The sequence below is a fragment of the Gopherus evgoodei genome, chromosome 5, assembly GCF_007399415.2.
Source record: "Gopherus evgoodei ecotype Sinaloan lineage chromosome 5, rGopEvg1_v1.p, whole genome shotgun sequence".
NCBI lineage: Eukaryota > Metazoa > Chordata > Testudines > Testudinidae > Gopherus > Gopherus evgoodei.
This window is the reverse complement of record NC_044326.1, coordinates 98972368-98987164: the sequence shown is the minus strand read 5'-3', so window position 1 is coordinate 98987164 and position 14797 is coordinate 98972368. Positions and strand designations below refer to the sequence as shown.

Below are 14797 nucleotides of genomic sequence, written 5' to 3'. Positions count from 1 at the left end.
TGTGGTTGTATTTGAAGATTTTCATACCTTAATTTTTGTCAGTTTTTTGCCACCTGTTAAATGTCACCAGTAGGTGCCATCTGACCAAGTGGCACAAGGCTTTTCTGTGACTCTTGTAACTATTTTCCAGAAACTACTGGGTAAAATGTTAAATGCACATTTTTATAAGGTCTTTTTTAAAAATACTTTCTATGTGATAGACCTTAAGATGGCAGTCTTTGGGTTTTTTTTAATTCAATTGTGCTCATAGCTGAAATCTGCTTTGTTGCTGGCAGTGGGTTAGGTGCCTCAGCAATGATTCCTAACATCATGGGCATTCTCTACCTTTCATAATTACAATCTTGGACTTTTATCTCTTAATAACCTCAAACTGAAAAATGCTTCATTCTCAAACAGTGTAGTGAAACTGCTGATTTAGTACTCTGCTGTTATCTATTTAGTGCCCGACCGCGCCACTCCACCCCACCCCCCAAAAAAAATTAAGCCAGCATGATGAAAAATGTTTACAAAATCTTATGGGCAGTAGGTGAATTCTGAAAAATGGCTGCTGCACTGAGCTTTTGCTGATTGCCATAAGCCAACTGGGGGAGCTAGACAGATGAGATTCAGACTGTGATTGTCCTGCAAGACTGAGAAAGTACGCACTCTTGCAAACAGGAGGGGTATTGTAAAGAATGCATAAAAGAGGAAAATGTAGATCCTTCTTCGAGTGCTTGCTCATATCGATTCCAATTAGGTATGCGCGCGCTGCATGCACGTTCGTCGGAAGATTTTTACCCTACCAACGCTCGGTGGGTCAGCTGGGCGCCCCCTGGAGCGGTGCTGCTATGGCGCTGGATATATACCCCTGCCGACCCAGTGGCCCTTCACTTCCTTCTTACGGCCCATGATGGTCGTTGGAACTGTGAAGCGCGGCTTTGCTGATCTCCACATCCCTAGCTACTCGTAGTTCTTTACTGTTACTGTGTCTATAGTTCGAGTTCTCGTAGTTATAGTTAGTCCTTATCTTTATAGTTAGTGTATATAGTTCAGGGAGGGATCGAGGATTAGCCCCTTTCCTCCACCCCGGTGCAGGCCCATGCGCAAGGCACCGGGATTCAAACCGTGCTCGGCGTGCCAAAAGCCGATGCTAGTAGAGGATCCCGATGACTCCTGCCTCAAGTGCTTAGGGGAATCCCACCTTCCTGATAAGGTGCCGCATTTGCAAGTACTTTAAACCAAGGACGAAAGAGGAGCGGGACTTTTGACTGAAGCAGCTCCTCGTGGAGTCGGCACTTAGTCCTGCAGCATAAGCGCCGAGCGCCCAACAGACTGCTTCGGTAAGGAGCGCCCCTCCAGCACCAGACCACTCTGGTACTGAGAAGGAGTCCCGGCACCGACCCTTACCAGCATCGACATCTACTCGGCACTGCTCCCTGTCCCCAAGACCTGGGAAGCAACATAGTGCCTCAGCTTTGGCTGCACGGAAGGAGCGCTCTTCCAAGACGGCTCATCCGGCACCATCATCTGCCACAGCACCGTATACTGCGACTCCACAGATTGCGGCTCTGCCAAGCTCAGCACCATCTATTCCGGTCCCACAAAGGCCATTGAGTCCGGTTCCTGACAGCTCCCCGGCTCATGCTGTGGTAGAACTTGCCCTCCCTTCTACACCAGAGACCTTCTCCATGGCAAGGGAGCTCATCGCAGTGACGGAGTCAACACGGCCTCAACCCCCGGCACCGCTGGTACAGGTCATACAATCCATCGGCAAGCCGGCCATGGTAAGGCCTCCTTCCATTGGTCCACCAGAGAGACGTCGTTCAAGATCCCGGTCTCGCAGATGCTCTCGATCGCACCATTCCCGCTCTTGGCACTGCTCTCCATCGTGGCACAGTTTGACATCTCATTCACCAGACAGATACTCCTGGTACTGATCTCGGCACCGTGTATCCCGCAGTCGCTCCAGACGAAGGGACTCTATCTCAGTCAACCTCCCAGCACCGATACTGTAGAAGGTCCCGGTCTCGCTCGCGGTACCGTTACAGCTCCCGGTACTGCCCCGGCCTGAGCGTCGAGATCAGTGGCGCCCTCTTAGGGCCTATCGGCACCGCCGTGGCCTTCCAGACACACATCGGTGTCATCGCAGGCTGGTAGCACATTCTATCATCAGGAGCGTGACTCTGATATCCCCAGCCATATATTCTCGGAGAGACAGAGCCATGAGCAAGGGCCTTATCACTGGTCCTTCTGCACACCGTGGGCATACCACCAAAGCCAAGGTGCACCATCAGTGGCTCAACGGTCAGCCCCATCAGAACACTGGGCACCAGAGGCGACACTAAGCCGCCCCCCCACCCGCAGGCACGGACGAGACGCCAATACCATCTGCAGTCGCCGAGGTTCCACCAGATGCAGATGATGCCCATCAAGTGCAGGAGCCACCACAGGACCCTTTGGTCCGGGCCTCCTCCTCCTCCTCGCCTGATGAGGCGGTGGCAGGGACATCCTCCTCGGGCCCTCCACTAATTGATCTCAGGGCCCATCAGGACCTTTTGCGCTGAGTGGCTCAGAATATGAACTTGCAGGTGGAGGAGGTCCCTGAAACAGAGGACCTGGTCGTGGACATCCTATCGGCTGATGCACCTACTAGAGTCGCTCTTCCGTTCATCCGCACTATACAGACTAATGTGGACACCATTTGGCAATCCCCAGCTTCAATTCCACCCACAGCAAGGGGAGTAGAGAGGAAATATATGGTCCCCTCAAAGGGGTACAAATATCTCTACACTCACCCGCCTCCTTGCTCTCTAGTTGTCCAATCGGTGAACGAACGAGAGCGTCATGGCCAGACAGCTCTGGCTCCTAACTCAAAGGAGGCTAGGTGTATGGACCTACTAGGCCGCAAAATATACTCGGCGGGGGGCCTCCAGCTTAGGGGTGGCAAACCAATAAGCCCTCCTAAGTAGGTATAACTTTAACACTTGGGTGTCCCTGGGGAAGTTTACGGAGCTTCTTCCCCAGGAGTCCTGTCAAGAATTCACGGCCCTACTTGAGGAGGGTAAAAAGGTAGCGAGAATCGCCCTCCAGGCCTCTCTGGATGTAGTGGACTCTGTGGCCAGAACTCTGGCATCAGGAGTAATGATGAGGCCTATTTCCTGGCTCCAGGTATCTGGCCTTCCCCCTGAATTGCAACAAACTATTCAGGATTTACCCTTTGAAGGCCAGGGCCTTTTCTCAGACAAGACTGACCTCAGGTTGCAAAGCCTGAAGGACAATCGCGTTATAATGCGCTCACTTGGTATGCACACACCAGTGACCCAGTGCAGGACCTTCAGGCCCCAGCTACACCGTTCTAACGCCCAGACTAGGCTGCGTCAAGATGTTACTAGAAGGCATGGCAAGGGGAATTGTTGGAGACAGTCTGGCCCTCAAGGAGCTCAAAATCAGGCGCCCCCTAAACCACCAGCGGAGCCTAAGCAGAACTTTTGATGAGACAACCCACCAGTTACCCCACCAGATCCTTCTCCTCCCTTTTTCAACGCCTCTCCTGATTCTTCCCTGCCTGGTCCCAGCTAACTTCAGATCGCTGGGTCCTGCGCATGGTGGAAGAGGGATACCACCTCTAGTTTGCCTCAGCCCCGCCTTCCCACCCTCCCTACCTGTCGCTCTTCAGGGACCCCTCTCACGAGCAATTCCTCCTACAAGAGGTCCAGTCGCTCCTAGCCATGGGAGCCATAGAGGAGGTGCTAAAGGACATGAGGCAAGGGGTTTTATTCCCACTACTACTTAATCCCCAAGGCAAAGGGAGGTCTACGACCGATCCTAGACCTGTGAGAACTCAACAAAATCATGATAAAGCTAAAGTTCCGCATGGTATCCCTGGGGACCATTATCCCATCCCTGGATCCGGGAGACTGGTATGCTGCCCTTGATATGAAGGATGCATATTTCCACGTCGCAATTTACCCACCACACAGACAGTATCTCCGTTTTGTGGTCAACCACCAACACTTCCATTTTACTGTACTTCCGTTTGGCCTTTCTGCAGCTCCGCGTGTCTTCACAAAGTGCATGGCTGTAGTCGCCGCCTTCCTCTGCCGTCGTCCCTCTACCTGTATCTCGACGATTGGCTCATTTGAGGGACTTCCCAGTGGCAAGTATTACAGCACCTGCACATCGTCAGAGACCTCTTCAGGAGCCTAGGTCTCATGATCAACACGGAAAAGTCTACCCTCATGCCCTCACAGAGAATAGACTTCATTGGAGCGGTTCTGGACTCCAATCTGGCCAGAGCTTGCCTCCTGCAGTCGCGTTTTCAGACAAAGGCTTCATTAATCCAAAGTATTCAAACCTTCCCGACAACATCGGTGCGCACCTGCCTCAGCCTAGTAGGTCACATGGCCTCCTGCACCTTCATGACCAAGCACGCCAGGCTACGCCTCCATCCCTTCCAAGCCTGGCTTGCTTCAATGTACCAACCACGCAGACAGCCCGGACTCGGTGCTCACTATCCCCAGGAAGCTTCTGGGCACCCTAATCTGATGGCTAGACCCCACTCTAGTCTGTGCAGGGATGCCATTCCACCCAGCTCAACCCTCAGTGGCCCTAACCATGGACGCATCATCTCTGGGTTGGGGTGCCCACCTCGGAGGACTCCGCACTCAAGGCCTCTGGTCGCCTCGAGAACTGGCTTTACAAATCAATGTTTGGGAGCTGAGAGCAGTTCACCTAGCATGCCAGGTGTTTTGAGACCATCTCCAAGGCCGTTGTGTATCAGTGTTCATGGACAACACAAAGGCCATGTTTTACATAAACAAGCAGGGCGCAGCACGCTCCTACCTCCTTTGCAAAGAAGCTGTCCACCTTTGGAACTTTTGCATAGCCCACTCTATCGAATTGGTGGCGTCTTTTTTTCTCCCAGGAGTCCAGAACACCCTGGCAGATCACCTCAGCAGATCCTTCCTGTCTCACGAGTGGTCGATTCGCCCGGACGTCATCCATTCTGTTTTCCAGAAGTGGGGGTTTCCCCACATAGACCTATTCGCCTCCCGACAGAACAGGAAATGCCAGGTGTTCTGCTCCTTCCAGGGACGCTCCCCGGGCTCCCTCTCAGATGCATTCCTGATCCTGTGAAAGAGGCATCCACTTTATGCCTTCCTACTGTTTCCACTCCTCCACAGAGTCCTACTCAAGCTCCGCAGGGACAGCGCCCACCTGATCCTGATTGCTCCAGCGTGGCCGAGGCAACACTGGTACACCATGTTGTTCAACCTCTCAGTGGCAGACCCGATTTCCCTGCCACTCTGGCCGGACCTCATAACACAGGACTTTGGCAGGCTTCACCATCCGGATCTGCAGTCCCTTCATCTCACAGCTTGTTGCTACATGGTTGAGCCAGTCTGAATTGCGTTGCTCTGCCTCGGTCCAACAGGTGCTCTTGGGCAGTAGGAAGCCTTCCACTGGGATCACATATCTCACCAAGTGGAAGCATTTCTCCTGTTGGTGCGCTCAGAGTAACTTAGTCCCCAGGCAGGTATCCGTTCCCACTGTCCTGGACCACCTCTGATCCCTAAAAGAACAGGGCCTAGCGGTCTCTTCCATAAAGATGCATCTGGCAGCCATTTCCGCCTTCCATCCAGGGGAAAATGACCAATTTTAATCTTCTCTCACTCAGTAGTCTCAAGGTTCCTCAAAGGACTGGAACGTTTGTATCCTCAAGTTAGATGCCTGACCCTTACCTGGGATCTAAACTTGGTGCTAGCCAAGCTTATGGGTGCTCCTTTCGAACCACTGGCTACCTGCTCACTGCTGTACCTTTCCTGAAAGACAGCCTTCCTCGTCGCTATTACTTCAGCGAGACGAATATCTGAGCTTCGGGCTTTGACAGCAGACCCCCCGTACACTGTATTCCATAAGAACAAGGTACAGCTGCGACCGCACCCCTTTCCTCCCTAAGGTGGTGTCTGCCTTTCATGTCAACCAAGACATCTTCCTCCTAGTCGTCTTCCCGAAGCCGCACTCATCGTGTCGGGAACAACAGCTACACACCCTGGACGTCCGCAGGGCTCTAGCCTTTTATATAGAAAGAACCAAACCCTTCCGAAAGCAGCTCTTTGTAGTTGTTGCAGACCAGATGAAAGGCTTACCAATCTCTTCCCAACAGATTTCATCTTGGGTAACATCCTGCATTCGCACATGCTATGAATTGGCTCATGTTCGGGCTAGCCACCTCACCGCCCACTCTACTCGGGTGCAAGCTTCATCTGCTGCCTTTCTGGCCCACGTCCCCATCCAGGAAATATGTTGGGCAGCTACCTGGTCATTGATTCACACCTTTGCCGCACATTACGCATTGGTTCAACAGTCCAGAGATGATGCAGCATTTGGCTCAGCAGTTCTGCATTTTGTAACATCTCGCTCCGACCCACCGCCTAGGTAAGGCCTTGGAATCACCTATTGGAATCAATATGAGCAAGCACTCGAAGAAGAAAACATGGTTACTCACCTTTGTAACTGTTTTTTTGAGATGTGTTGCTCATATCCATTCCAGACCCACCCTTCTTCCCCTCTGTCGGAGCAGCCGGCAAGAAGGAACTGAAGGGCCGTTGGGTCGGCAGGGGTATATATCCAGCGCCATAGCAGTGTCACTCCAGGGGGCGCCCAGCCAACCCACCGAGTGTTGCTAGGGTAAAAATCTTCCGACGAGCGTGCATGCGGCGCACGCACACCTAATTGGAATGGATATGAGCAACACATCTCAAAGAACAACAGCTACAAAGGTGAGTAACCATCTTTTCTGGCAGTTGTCCGTTTCCTGGAGTTATTTGGCTTGATGCCTACTGAATGATTACAGTCGAGTTGTGACTTCTCACAAACCAAGAGTGTCTTACAAGGATGATAACTTGAATTCTAATAGACTTCAAAAATATATTAAAAGTAACTCCATATATTATCCCAGCCAACTTGTTGTGGCACTCAAATCCTTTTTCTTAGATGGTTCTCTTCCCTGTTATATAAGTCTCTCACAATATTAGTTCTAATTGTAATCTATGACAAAACATTTTACTGTAGGACAGGAGTTGACAACCTTTCAAAAGTGGTGTGCCAAATCTTCATTTATTCACTGTAACTTAAGGTTTCGCATGCCAGTAATACATGTTAACGTTTTTAGAAGGTCTCCTTCTATAAGTCTATACTATATAACTAAACTATTGTATATAAAGTAAATAAGGCTTTTAAAATGTTTTAAGAAGCTTTATTTAAAATTAAATTAAAATGCAGAGCCCCCCAAATTGGTGGCTAGGACCTGGGAAGTGAGTGCCACTGAAAATCAGCTCGCATGCCGCCTTCGGCACCCGTGCCATAGGTTGCCTACCCCTGCTATAGGATATCCACCCAGACAGGGACAAAGGTATTTTTACCTTACTGTCACATTGTCACTGAGTTGGCTAAGCATAAATGTTTGCAGGGGAAAGAACAGCTTAATTAAAAGTGCAGTTTTGGAATTCTTCAGAACTTAAGTTTAGTTCTGTTTTGGAAGTAATTATACAATGTGCCATGGTCTTTGTGTTTTATACTTACAGAAATTTGGTCAGCCTATTCAGGAAAGGTTTATGGAACATGAAGAAAGACCAAAAGCTTTAAATGACCTGGGAAAGAAGGTCCAGCTTCTAATGAAAGCAGTAGAAGCATTCAAAAATAAGGTACAAATTAATACAGTTGGGGAATGGGGGTTATCTAGGTGAGTAAACTTTAAAACAAAAAAAACAACAAAAAACTAAGGGCTTGTCTATACTTAACGCTGCAGTGGCACAGCTACACTGCTGTAGTGCTTCATGGAAGACACCATTTATGCCGATAAGATGGCATCTCCACTTAGCTTAGGTCATCCACCTCCCTGAGAGGCAGTAGTTATCAACTGGAGAAGCCCATTGACATAGTGTTGTCTACAACAGGAGTTAAGTTGGTATAACTGTGACACTCAGGGTTGTGAATTTTCCACATGTCTGAGAAACAGTTACACTGACATAAGTTGCTAGCATAGACCAACCCTAAGTCTAGGAATAAAGTTTTCAAAGGCACTTACCATATAAACGCAATTATAAGCCAATCCCCCTCCCCCCCCCGATGAATAAGTAAAAATGGAAAATTTTTATGACCTGTTCAAACCTATAATTCGGGGGTCAGCAAACTTTGGCTCCCGGGCCATCAGGATAAGCTGCTGGTGGGTGGAGATAGTTTGTTTACCTTGAGCATCAGGCATGGAGGTAAACCTAAGTAAACAAAGTGGCAGCTGCTTACCCTGAAGGGCTGAGACAGCAACTGGTAGGGAAATATTTGTTGGGGTGGGGAGGGGCTGGGAAGCTGGGGGTCAGGGGAGTAACCCCTGTGACCACCCCCCACATGACCCCAGCCCGGGACACCCACACTCTCCCCTTCCCACCTTATCTGGGGAGGGCATCTCTGGCCTGGCTGGAGCTGCTCTGGCAGGCTGGGCAGCATGGGTGGCGCAGCTGCAGGCTGTTCAGTGGGCTGGGCCAAGCAGCATGGCTGCAGCATGCTCCGGTGCCCAGGCAGTGTGGCCACAGCCTGCTCTGGCGGGTGGGGCCGAGGGGCATGGCTGTAGCCTGCCAGTCCCAGAGCTGCAGCTGCTTTGGAGACTAGGGGGAGAGCATTGGGGCCAGAAGTGGAGAGACTTTGGCCCTGTCTCTTCCCTTCTGGTTCTCCTGACTGTGCTGCCTCTCCTTGTGCCCTCTGTTGCGGGGATGGGCTGTGTCCTACCTCTCCATTTAAGCCAACACCCTTCCTTTTTTTACTTAAAAAATTCAGCATATGAATGAGTATATATGGTAGGTGCTTTTAGAAATACTATCCTAGAGTTTGAGGAAAAGGGTTTTTTGTATCAGTCAAATGAAATAATTCAAGATTTCAGTCTTCTTCTTTATTTTAAGTGTAATTTTAGTTGGTGGGGATTGCCTACATGAATATGTTAAAATAAACTACTTATGGAAACTCATGTGATATATTGAACCATATTGGGCTCTGAGTTAGCTAAACTACATCAAAGAATAGCTAATTGTAAATTTATAGAAATGCAAAATACAAATTTTTCTCTAGAGTGCTGTCTATAAGAGTATATTGAAGCACTTAAATATGAACAAAGATGAAACCTCCCTGTAAGGATTTTTTTTGAGATCCAAAGGTTTTCTTCCCTCTAAACTTTAATTCATGAATGGATTTATCATAGAAATTGTTGTAGTGCAATCCCGTTATACTCTGGACGTCTTTTACCAGAGTGAGCCCCATAAATTAATTGTGGTGTTTTAAAACAATACACTTCTCTTTTTAGGATGAAAAATATGATCATCTTGATCCTGCTGAGATGGAGAAAGTGGAAAAGTGTATAAGTGAAGCCATGAATTGGTTGAACACCAAAATGAATGCCCAGAATAAACTAAGTCTGACTCAGGATCCAGTTGTGAAGGTGGCAGAAATACTAGCAAAATCTAAGGTAAAGAAGCATCATTGTACCTATAACATCCTAATATAAGGAAGAAATCAATAGATACTTACAGAAGTCACATTAATCTCAGGAGAATGGAGAGCAAAAAGGGGTGTTCCTGTACTTCTGCTAATAGGCTTTCCCCCTGGTCTTGACCTAGAATAGTAAGTCTATAGGGTTTTTCACCAGAGACATGAATGGAAGGGGTGGTACCTTTATTTAGTGTCTTAATCAATCCTACTCTTAGTGATATGGGATTAAATATTTCTCAGTGACGTTATTTGCTTTATACCTTAAGTAGTTGGTATTATTTTACTGCATCAGGCTTTATTGAAAATTGCCAACTTTACCAACTGAAACAATTTCAAAGCTCTTCAGCTAACTAGAATTAGATAGAACATCCATCATGCAGACTTTTCACACTTTAAACTCTAAAATAAAATCAGATTCCACAGAAAATCTGAAATAAAGGTCTCTCAGTTCTGTTGTTCTAGATAAGCTGGAACTTCTCAAATGTATTCCTTAGTATAAGTTTTTAAATGCTTGTTTCACTACTAAATGAACATACTGTTTTTTCAATTCTAATATAATTAGGAATTGGATAGTTTCTGTAACCCTGTTATTTACAAGCCTAAGCCAAGGATGGAGCCCCCGAGTGAAGCTCAGACAAAAGCCAATGGTGAACACAATGGACCAGTAACTGGACAGAGTGGTGCTGAAACAAAACCTGATCCAGCAAAGGACAGTTCTCAGCAGACCAAACCATCTGGAGAAATGGAAGTGGACTAAATTTTTACGTATTTCTTTCACTTAATTAAAATAGTGCAAGTAACTACAGGGTCCATTCTTCTTTTATGTCTGGCACCACTGCAGATGTTCAGTTATTCTTAGCCAACTTTCTGTCCTTTGTTCTTTGCAGTAGTTTTGAATGTGTTTTATATTGAGTGCCCTCCAATGTTCATTTCCATTGATGCTGCTTATGTGGAGCTTTAGCCGAATGTAGATTGTAAGTCAGTTTAAGCTTTCCCAATATATTTTATATCAAACAAAGGATTGATTATATAAAGGATTGATTATAAATAGCAACAATCTACCTTATTTAAAGCTTTTATTGTGGATAAACCTCAGTTCCTTTATTCAGAAAAGGACACTGTATTGCACTACTGATGCTGAAGTATAGATTTAATTGCATCTTTATTTTGGAAAAAATATTGGAATTGAAGTGGTAAATATTGCCACTTGAAGCACTGACCTTTTTTCTAGTTATTGTACTGTTATTTAAATATTAAAATAGAGGCTAGCTAGCATACTAGTCTTGTCTTGTTGAACTGTACGGTCTTTATATTTTTCATATAAAACATACAAGCTTAGAAAAGAGCATTTTCTTAATTTGAGTATCAACAACAAACAATTATAAAATAATACTAGTAAATTGGCTTTGTCATTTGTTCAAAATAATATTCTTAGTTGGCCTCTTCTTACGCTTGCACCAAATATACTTGTGCTCATGGTAGGCTGAGTTACAGTAGTATGCAAAGTTAGTCCTTGCAAATTCTATCTTACACTTTCAAAAGAAACATTGGATTTTATTGGCTAGATATCCTATCAATTAAAACCAATACATGTTTTCTCAAGCAGCACACCTTGTACACTGTTACAGGAGAAAGTTAAAACAACCCAAAACCCTAATATGCTAAAAGCCTGTTTATGAAGCAATATTTAATTCTAAAGTGTGGATTTAAATCCTTTACATTAAATTGAAGTGAAAGCAGAAGGGACTATTTACACTATAATTGGCAAATGATCCTTATGAGGAGGGATGTTAGAAAGTGTACTCAATGCCTGCTTAATGTGTAGGAGTTGAATCGTTCCTGCCAAATGCAAGCAGATGCAGAAGTGTTGAGAAACCAAGGTTTATTTCAAATATATATTTGACTTGATCATATGTAAATTTATTGTAGTAAAAATCTACAGCCTTGTCCAATATCAGGTGGAGATTTTATAATTTAAGAAAAGTGGCATCACTAGTCATAATAAGGAAGACTTGCAATGGGCAGTCATAAAACTTGCTTTCACACATTGTCTTGTTGAGCTAACAGGCTAGTGGGGAAAAATTCTAATCTTACACTTCTTTACACTAACCTAGGAACCAGTTTAAATTTGAAACAGGAGTAATATGTTTTGAATCAATCTTAAGGAAAGGATTCACGAAAGATAAATTGACATGATTAGATAGGCCAGTGACTATGCAGTGTTGTTGTATAGAGTTGGCACTCAGGGAAGTGCAGGTTGTATAGACAGCACTTTCTAGAAAAACTTTCACAAAATTCCTACTAAGGACTGAGGTGAGACCATAAAATGTTACCAGCTTGGGATCAAGCCCAGCTCCAAATAGTACATCCAAACCATTTTACCACCTAGTCCCATTGTTTTCAATCACACATTCCAAAAGTAAGTTGTTCCATGTCTTTATTCTGTTTTAAGCTTATTACTGCTGTGGATTGACTAAGCAAAGATGTAAACAAATGTCAGGCTTTTCCAGCCCTTTCCTTAACTGCAAGTGCTCACATTCCGTCAGCATATTAATGAATAACAGACACAGGGAAGACTGTACCCCAGACTGTGTAGTTTGACTGCAGTTCTTTCAGAGGAAAGATGTCTTTTGTAGGATTCAATAGTTTATATGGTCTTGACAGACTATAGTATTTTTGTCTTCTATTCTATCTTCACCCTAAAAAACAAGATTACATAAAGATAGTGCTGTATATAACACAGCAATTAAAAAAAAAGTTGATGTAATACAACAGGCTGAGGCTAACTAGTTACCCTTTTGTTTTTAGAGACATGTAAGTTTTCTGCATTAAAGATGTTAATGGTGACCAAAAACAATCTGGGATCATGAATCGTGGTCAAAAATGACTCACTTTAAAGTGAAACTTTGCATGTATTTTACTGAAGGGGAATAGATTTGCTATTTTTCTCTCTGACTTCAAAAATTCAGACCTTAATTGCAAAATCTTAATTCCCCTGATGAAAAAATTGACCTTATTTAAAATTTTAGCTATCCTTATGAAATAGTATTTAAAGTAAAGTAGTTTTTCCATGTTTCCTAATGTTCAGAGTCCCCCCCCACATCCATAGCTATAGTACTTCCTGTTCCTAAGTTAACAAATGTATGATTACATAGTTCAGTCTTACATCGTACATCCCACTAGTATATGGCATGGCCTAGTATTCCAAACTGCTAGTGAACAACTATTCATAAAACATACACTCAGGTGTTACCCAATAAGCCAATAATGTCACAATCAGCTACAATGTTAACTTTTGAATATAATGAAATTAACTAGGAGGTTCATTGAGGAAAATGATCTGTTAGAGGCTTTGAGACACAGTAGCAAAAAAGATACTGTAGAAATGTTTGCATGGTTTCCAAATTGGCTTTAAAAGTTTTTAAAACAAAGCATAAAAGAAAGAGGCAATATATATATATTAAGTACAAATGTAAGGACAACAAATATTTGAAGGGTTGTACAAAATTATCTTAAATTGACAAGGTTCATATGTATTGCAAAGTTATATAGGAGTATTCCAAACACTTGTTCACTTACCTGTGCTCTCCCTCAGTCTTTTCTAGGTTTATGGTGGTAACGGTCTGCAGAAAGTAAGGATATTATCCAAAAACCTGTCAACACGGGTACAACTTCTAGATTTATTCCATGAGTAGTAATTCAGTTACCAGGAGTTAAGTTCCCCCTTCTGACAGTCTTGGGTTAAAACCTGTAGTCTCCAACTTTGAAAGCTTCAAAAAAGTGTATTGTGGATATTAAGATGTCCTAGTTTGATATTGTAGCAGGAAATCTTACCTTAGGACAAATTTTGAAAGGTCTCCTTTGAGATTCATAGAACTGCTAGTAGTAAACAAAAAAAAAAAAAATCACACATACACACCACACAGATTTTTCAGAATCACATATATAAAGCACACCTGCCAACCCTGAGAACAACAAAGCTATCATCTTAGGTAATGTGACACACCATTAGAATGATACACTTGTTTGGATACATAGTACTAGCAGTAGTGTATTTAGACTATCCCAGCCTTGTGTTTGTGTTTATGCAATGAAAGGAGGAGATGGCTAGAACTTAAATGCTGGCATCTTAACTATGATAATTTTATAGTAGTCCACACATCTGAGCTGTTGTAGAAGACCCCTTAAGTTTTTTCCTGCAAGGGAAGAGGAGGATGCAGCAGTGCCTTTTAGAATGGCATGGACTTTCTAAATCCAGTGGGAGTTGAAGTTTTATGGGTGTGGAAACAGATGAAAGCAATTCTCTGCTCACTTTTAATACAAGAACCATCTTGATTAAAGTTTATTAGCTTAATTCCATTCAGTAGCTTAAAATAGTGAAAAATAAAATTTTACATAAACATACTGGTAAATAGAACTACAGAGTGAACATGGCGGAAGACAGAATGTGTGGCTCTTCATTGGGTTGATCAAAGAAATCTCAAGCTTTGGTTTATAGTTTATGATGGAGTCATGAAAACAGCTAAGTGACTTTAGTTCAAAATTTTGTATCTTGCTGGCTTTCTTAATCTAGATTTGCATCAGTAAGAACATGTGCATTGATTCAGTATACAGAAATCTTAATTAACAAATGGACTGAAAACAATTTTAAAATTCATTTCCCCCACTTCTCATTAAACACAAACTGATTCTACTGCTGTCTTCCTTTGTTATTAACCCTTTGACTCTTGGTCATTGAAATCTGGCACCAATGCAAGTTGGTGAACAGGATTAAGGAGGAGGCCTTCCTTTCTTCTCCTCCTCCCCCCATCTCCATGAAGTCTCTATTTGATAGTTAAAGCATTGTGCTTCTGTATATACCTGAAAATTTACACCAGGAAACTTAATGGTCCTGTAGCATACTGCAGTTGTACCATGAAGTACCATGTCTGTCTGAAGGTAACTTAGGTCACCATTACACAGCCTACAAAGGTAAAGCTGAGATGTATCATCATTGAGACAGTTAGAACTCAACAACAGGAGTGCCTGTTACAAACTTACTTACATATGCAGTGAGGGGTGGTTTGATACCTAAGAGTGAAAGGAAGTTGCTAGTCAAGCTATCAACCTGTGGCTTTAGCTGTTACTTTTTCAACCATGGTCCTGTGATTTCCCCTATAGTCAATTTATTTAAGATAGGCTGAAAAGTTCAACACTTCCCTGTATTTCTTCCACCTAATAAGAGTTCCTTTTCACTGCTTAAAGCACTTAATATCTGAGTATTTGACTCTGAACAAGACTC

At 44.2% G+C, this 14797-nt stretch overlaps 1 protein-coding gene across 2 annotated transcripts in view; it reads left to right on the top strand.

Moving 5' to 3' along the window:
* HSPA4L (heat shock protein family A (Hsp70) member 4 like) overlaps positions 1-14209 on the top strand; it is a 61710-nt gene extending 47501 nt beyond the window's left edge. For both annotated transcript variants that reach the window (XM_030564130.1, XM_030564131.1), the window contains 3 exons: positions 7566-7685; positions 9332-9493; positions 10079-14209. In XM_030564130.1, coding sequence (XP_030419990.1) covers positions 7566-7685; positions 9332-9493; positions 10079-10273 — 477 coding nt within the window. In that variant the 3' untranslated portion in view covers positions 10274-14209. The remainder of the gene's footprint in view (positions 1-7565; positions 7686-9331; positions 9494-10078) is intronic.
* The last annotated feature ends 588 nt before the right edge of the window (positions 14210-14797 follow it).